The following is a 7,144-nucleotide window of genomic DNA, read 5'->3' on the forward strand; positions in this document are numbered from 1 at the left end:
TGATAAATTTTTTAAGTAGAAGATTGTCGAGAATCTTTTCTACCATGGGGATGGTTTGGGGATAAATTGGTTCCGGCAGGGGTTTATAATAGGTCATATCACCCAACTGTCGAGAACCCTCCCATATATATTGCGATCTGTCAAAAATGACAACAGCGCTCCCCTTGTCAGCTGGTTTGATCACAATGTGTTTGTTTCTTTTCAGACTATAAAGGGCCTCCACTTCTTCGCGTGTCAAATTGGGGGTGACCGCAGGTGCGCAGCCCGAGCCGGGCAATGTGAGCCCATCGGCCTGGACCATCGCCTGGAATTCCGGAGGCAAAAGTCCAGGTGAGGGCTCCCAGCCGGAGCGGGCTGTGAATGGTGTGGGTCTGAGAGTCTCTTGTTTCTCATAATACAGGGCCAGTTTGACACGTCTATGGTAGCGCTGGAGGTCAAATTGAAGTTGATGATGCCAGTCACTACTGAGATTGGTAGAAGGAATAAAGTTGAGGCCCTTGTTGAGGAGGGAGATTTGTGAAGGGGTCGGCGTGAAATTATGGGCCAAATTTATCACGTTCTTATTGCCCCCCCGAGTGTTCGGGATTATGGGGATTCCCAGTTTAAATAAGTAAGCCAGTGCACGAGCATTAGCTCGGCTGTGTCCCGAGTCCAATGGATCAGGTCAGGTTGGGTATCAAATGCCTGGCTGTTGAGGGCCGGGATGTGATCATAATGGTTCCTGATGTAACTATTCAGACTCCCGAGGTTGGTTTTCTGCTCCGCGGGCAGAGAGGCTGAATAATTAATCAGGGGGATTAGCACCCGGGCACGTGGGAAGGTGTTAGGGTTAGGGTTAGGGTTAGGGTTAGGGTTAGGGTTAGGGTTAGGGTTAGGGTTAGGGTTAGGGGGTTAGGGTTAGGGTTAGGGTTAGGGTTAGGGTTAGGGGGTTAGGGTTAGGGTTAGGGTTAGGGTTAGGGTTAGGGGTTAGGGTTAGGGTTAGGGTTAGGGTTAGGGTTAGGGTTAGGGTTAGGGGGTTAGGGTTAGGGTTAGGGTTAGGGTTAGGGTTAGGGTTAGGGTTAGGGGGTTAGGGTTAGGGTTAGGGTTAGGGTTAGGGTTAGGGTTAGGGGGTTAGGGTTAGGGTTAGGGTTAGGGTTAGGGTTAGGTTTGGGGGTAGGTTTTAGGTAAGGAGAAGGGAATGGTTAGGGTTAGGGAAGAGGGGGGGGTGGGGGATATGGGAAAAATAAAGAAGGGAAAAAACGGGAATGTGCACTGTCCGTCACAATCCAACGGGCTCACACTCATACCTCATTTAGGCCCCCTGGATGTCTGGTGCCCAATTTGGAGATCCAAAGGAGCTCCGCACGGTGGCGTTGGGCGAGGCTCCATTTGGGATCCGTCTCTACGACAGTCGCCCGGACGGAAGACCACCCGTGTCGGAGAAAATGCTGCACCAGGTGAGTGTTGGTATTTTTATGCCTAACGATGTTGTACTTGTGTTGGGCGAATCTCCTAGCTAAGGTATTGCCCGTCTCGCCCACGTACATATCGCCACATCGTTGGCACCGAATCACGTACACACAGTTTCGGGTGTGTCGGCCGCCACGGCACAACGGCTGGAAAACCTTGCGGTTGTGGGGGTTCACCAACCATGGTGAGTGGCGGACAAGGGTGTCCCTCCTAGTGGAGGGCGGGTCTCTCAATGAGCTGACCCTGGCCCTGACCAACAGATCATTCAAGTTGGGGTTCTTGCGGTAGGCCGGCACCACGTAGCGCCCCGGCAGCCTCCCGCTACTCTCCACAAAGGTCCGGAAGTGGTCTTTGACCTTCCTGGCGACCCGCACGGCCGAGGGAGAGTAGGTGGTGATGAGGGGGATCATGTCGGTCCCAGGGGGAGGCCCCTTCGGGTCCAAGAAGACCCTCAACTGCCGTCGGAGGAAGGACCTGGAATAGCCCCTCCCCTTCAGGGCAGAAAAGAGGGTCCTCGAGGCCGTCAGGAAGTCCTCCCTTCTGGTGCAGACACGATGAAACCTCAACAATTGGGATTTCACCAACCCCGCGAAGGTATGCTTGGGGTGGAAGCTGCTTTTGAAAAGGAGCGCGTGGGTGTCGGTCTCCTTGAAGAACACCCTGATGTCCAAGTGGGTTAGGGTTAGGGTTAGGGTTAGGGTTAGGGTTAGGGTTAGGGTTAGGGTTAGGGTTAGGGTTAGAGGGTTAGGGTTAGAGGGTTAGGGGTTAGGGTTAGGGTTAGGGTTAGGGTTAGGGTTAGGGTTAGGGTTAGGGTTAGGGTTAGGGGGTTAGGGTTAGGGTTAGGGTTAGGGTTAGGGTTAGGGTTAGGTTTGGGGGTAGGTTTTAGGTAAGGAGAAGGGAATGGTTAGGGTTAGGGAAGAGGGGGGGTGGGGGGTATGGGAAAAATAAAGAAGGGAAAAACGGGAATGTGCACTGTCCGTCACAATCCAACGGGCTCACACTCACACCTCATTTAGGCCCCCTGGATGTCTGGTGCCCAATTTGGAGATCCAAAGGAGCTCCGCCCGGTGGCGTTGGGCGAGGCTCCATTTGGGATCCGTCTCTACGACAGTTGCCCGGACGGAAGACCACCCGTGTCGGAGAAAATGCTGAACCAGGTGAGTGTTGGTATTTTTATGCCTAACGATGTTGTACTTGTGTTGGGCGAATCTCCCAGCTAAGGTATTGCCCGTCTCGCCCACGTACATATCGCCACATCGTTGGCACCGAATCACGTACACACAGTTCCGGGTGTGTCGGCCGCCACGGCACAACGGCTGGAAAACCTTGCGGTTGTGGGGGTTCACCAACCATTGTGAGTGGCGGACAAGGGTGTCCCTCCTAGTGGAGGGCGGGTCTCTCAGTGAGCTGACCCTGGCCCTGACCAACAGATCATTCAAGTTGGGGTTCTTACGGTAGGCCGGCACCACGTAGCGCCCCGGCAGCCTCCCGCTACTCTCCGCAAAGGTCCGGAAGTGGTCTTTGACCTTCTTGGCGACCCGCACGGCCGAGGGAGAGTAGGTGGTGATGAGAGGGATCATGTCGGTCCCAGGGGGAGGCCCCTTCGGGTCCAAGAAGACCCTCAACTGCCGTCTGAGGAAGGACCTGGAATAGCCCCTCCCCTTCAGGGCAGAAAAGAGGGTCCTCGAGGCCGTCAGGAAGTCCTCCCTTCTGGTGCAGACACGATGGAACCTCAACAATTGGGATTTCACCAACCCCGCGAAGGTATGCTTGGGGTGGAAGCTGCTTTTGAAGAGGAGCGCGTGGGTGTCGGTCTCCTTGAAGAACACCCTGATGTCCAAGTGTTGCGTGTCGGCAAAGTCGGGACCCTTGAATGTCGTGGTGTCCAAAAAGTCGACCGATGTGTTGCTCGTGGTCGACTTGATGGTGATATTTTTATTGTGAGTGTTCAGCGTGTTTAAGAACACGCTGAACTCCTCACTGGAATGGGTCCAGACACCCCAGATGTCATCCAGGTACCGGAAGTAGTGGAGAGGACGTTTTGGGCAGGCGGCCAAGGCAGAGGTCTCCCACTCTGCCATAAAAATGTTGGCATACGCCGGTGCAAATTTCTTGCCCATAGCAGTGCCCTTAATTTGGAGGTAGAAGCGACCGTCAAACTCAAAGTCGTTTCTCCTCAAATTAATGTCGAGGAGCTGTAAGAGCTCCTTTTCGGGCCTGCTAACGTCGCGGTACCTGTAGAAGACATTTTTGACAGCCTGCATCCCCTCATTGATATCAATGTTTGTATACAGGCTGTCAATGTCGATGGTAAACAAAATGGCATCTGGGGGAATGCAAACATTCTTGATTTTATCAATAAAATCATAGGTATCCCTGAGGTAGCTGTCGTGCAGAACGGAAAGCGGCGTCAGATAATGATCGATGAACGCCGCCGTTCTGTACGTCTCGCTGCCGCAGTCAGACACAATGGGTCGCCCCGGAGGGATCTCGTGGGGCTTGCTCCACTTGTCTGGCTCCTTGTGAATTTTAGGGAGCATGTAGAACCTGCGGGGGCGAGGATCCGGCTCCCCCATGAGATACCTATGTTGTTTGAAATTGATAAATTTTTTAAGTAGAAGATTATCCAGAATCTTTTCTACCATGGGAATAGTTTGCGGATAAATAGGTTCCGGCAGTGGTTTATAATACGTCATGTCACTCAACTGCCGAGAACCCTCCCATATGTATTGCGATCTGTCAAAAATGACAACAGCACTCCCCTTGTCGGCTGGTTTGATCACAATGTGTTTGTTTGTTTTTAGACTATGAAGGGCCTCGACTTCTCCGCGTGTCAAATTGGGAGCGACCGCAGGTGCGCAACCCGAACCGAACATGGAGAGCCCGTCGGACCGGACCATAGCCTGGAATTCCGGAGGCATAAGTCCAGGTGAGGGCTCCCAGCCGGAACGGGCTGTGAACGGTGTGGGTCCGAGAGAATCTTGTTTCTCATAGTACACCTCAAGTTTGACACGTCTGTGGTAGCGCTGGAGATCAAATTGAAGTTGATGATGCCAGTCGCTACTGAGATTAGTGGAGGGAATGAAGTTGAGGCCCTTGTTAAGGAGGGAGATTTGTAAGGGGGTTGGCGTGAAATTATGGGCCAAATTTATCACGTTCTTATTACCCCCCCGAGCGATCGGGATTATGGGGATGCCAAGTTTAAAAAGTCAAGCCAGTGCTTGAGCATCAACTTGGCCGTGTCCCGCGTCCAGTGGACCAGGTCGGGTTGGGTCTCAAAGTCCCGGCTGTCGAGGGCCGGGATGTGAGCATAATTGTTCCTGATGAAACCATTCAGCAGCCCGAGATTATTTTTCTGCTCAACGGGCAAAGAAGCCGAATAATTAATCAGGGGGATTAGCACTCGGGCCCGTGGGAAGGTGGCCGCGCCCATCCTGAGTGCCCCTTGGAGCTGCTTAATAGCGGTCTCCTTAACTTTCTGCTCACGATGGTTGATCCCAAATGCTAGAACCAACACTTCAACCGGTGCAGCAATTATAGTCTTGCGTAGGATGGCCTCCGCGTGTCTAAAACTAGCGCCCGGGTAACTGTCGATCTGAAGGTCGTCGACGTAAAAGGGTGGTAGATGGGACAGATTGGAGTCGCCGATCACCAAGAATTTCTTGTTGGCCGACAACTTCCAATCCATCATCCTCCTACTCGAGACCATGTGTCTAGTGGGTCTACGGGGGGAGGCACAAGTCATATCCTCTACCAACTCGACACATTCTGGAATAGACAGGTGTTGTGGAGTGTCTGGGACAGAAGGCCTCTTGTGTGGCTTCCTTTTTAGTGCCCCAGGGAACAGATGTGCCCAATCGGGGGACTCCTGAGGAAGCATCTCCTGAGGGGGCGTCTCCTGAGGAGGCGTCCGCTGCAAGGGTGAGTCCTCATAGTCCACCATAGGAGCCCCGGAAAGTGTGGGCCCCCGTGGTGAAAATTCACCCTGTGGTGCCGTCTCCTCTGCCGTCTCAGGCTGGAGAGGGGACCAGTCGGGGGTCGCGGAAGAGTAACGAGGGGACATCACCGAAGAAAGCCCCCGCTCCTGTTCCTCATCCCGAAGGTCGATCAGGAGAGGCGAGGAGGCCGTGGGCCCCCCTGGTGAGTCATCGTCGTCCTCTGTATGGGTGGGGGTGTCCTGGGTTTGATCCGCCCCGGAGCTTGTGGACCCACGTGGTGAGTCATCGTCGTCCTCGGTCTGAGTGGGGGTCTCCTGTGTGTCTTGTCTTGCAGGTGATCCCAGAGGAAGCCTCCTGCGACATGCAGGAATAAGCTGGGTGGGCGGAGCCTCGCCGAGGGTGTCCTGGGCAGGCCCGCTGTCCGTGTCCCGGCGCTGTGCCACCCTCTGCTCCTTGGGCGGTTCCGGTCGACGAGGAAGGAAGATCGGGGCAACCCGTGCTGGAGGGATTGCTTCCCGATCCACCTCAGGAGACCAATCTGGAGCCACGGCGTCGGTGCTGGTAGCCACCGAAACCCGGGCGACGACCCGAGCCGGAGGGCTGCTAACCCGTACCACCCCAGGGGCTCCGTCTGGGCCCGTAGGGTCAGTATGGGTGCCCACCGATACCCGGGCGGCGGTCTGGACCGGCAAGGGCTGGGCCGGGCGTACCACCTCAGTGTTGACAGGGGGGTCGGCGAAGGCCGCGACGATCAGAGCCTCGGCCTTCCCGAGGGTGTCCCCCATCAGTCTGCGTCCCAGATGTTTCTTGGCCCATGTAGAGGCCAGCTGAAAAGCGGGTCTCCAGACCTCATCAATAAAACTGGTTATCTTGTCCAATTCTACTTGTAGAGTCTTTTTATAATGGTCTCTTAAAACATCAACAGTCATTATTGCCCAAGTCTTGGCATTGCACCTGATAAGCGCCTCAATGTCAGGGTTAGAGACCGCTGGTTTGATCATGGTGGCAAGCGTCTCTTCCATTTTTGTTATGGACTGGGGGTGAGTGTCTTTTGTAACATTATTCAAATGATGTGTTATTTTGATAATATTATAAAAACACTGTGCTTTTAAATTCCCCTCCATGGACGTTGTGGAGTTGTCAGGGGGTGCAGTCCTCCGAGAAGCGTCCTGACGCTTCTTGCGTGTCTTCTTGGGACGGGGAGGATTGCGGGGACGTCTTTGAGGCCAATGTTCAGGTAAAAAATAGTCCTGAGAATAATGTCTGGGAGGCCTAGAGTCCATGTCTCTACTAGTATTACGGGAGCGCCCATTCCTCCTGGAAGCATCCCGGCGTTTCCTCCGTGTCCCCCTGGGGGGAGGAGGATAGCGGGGACGTCTTTGAGGTGAATATTGTGGCCTAAAGTACTCCTGAGAGTGCTGTCTTGAAGGCACAAAATTCCTATTTTGGCGTGTGTTTCTCCTATAATTCCACTGAGGGGCGCTGCGGCGCTCCTCTGGGTGTAGATCATTAAACGTTTCGGTAAGATACCTTCATCAGGCCTGACTCGTTTGTAGAGAGTTAGCAGGTTAGCACGGCAGGTAGGCTAAAATCAACCTTTTATCCTTGCAGTGAAAACAGGTATTGGGTTAGGGTTAGGGTTAGGGTTAGGGTTAGGGTTAGGGTTAGGGTTAGGGTTAGAGGGTTAGAGGGTTAGGGTTAGGGTTAGGGTTAGGGTTAGGGTTAGGGTTAGGGTTAGGGTTAGGTGTTGGGGGTTA

General features: G+C 53.9%; 1 protein-coding gene across 1 annotated transcript in view; it reads left to right on the forward strand.

The window, feature by feature from the left end:
- Window positions 1–6,256, forward strand: part of LOC133609926 (uncharacterized) — a 105,072-nt gene extending 98,816 nt beyond the window's left edge. Inside the window, exons 3-6 of the mRNA XM_072913412.1 lie at window positions 1,296–1,436; window positions 2,466–2,606; window positions 4,254–4,378; window positions 5,722–6,256. Of these exons, the coding sequence (XP_072769513.1) occupies window positions 1,296–1,436; window positions 2,466–2,606; window positions 4,254–4,378; window positions 5,722–5,725 (411 nt within the window). The 3' untranslated portion in view covers window positions 5,726–6,256. The remainder of the gene's footprint in view (window positions 1–1,295; window positions 1,437–2,465; window positions 2,607–4,253; window positions 4,379–5,721) is intronic.
- The last annotated feature ends 888 nt before the right edge of the window (window positions 6,257–7,144 follow it).

The sequence above is a fragment of the Nerophis lumbriciformis genome, linkage group LG07 (genome assembly GCF_033978685.3).
Source record: "Nerophis lumbriciformis linkage group LG07, RoL_Nlum_v2.1, whole genome shotgun sequence".
In the NCBI taxonomy this organism is placed as follows: Eukaryota; Metazoa; Chordata; class Actinopteri; order Syngnathiformes; family Syngnathidae; genus Nerophis; species Nerophis lumbriciformis.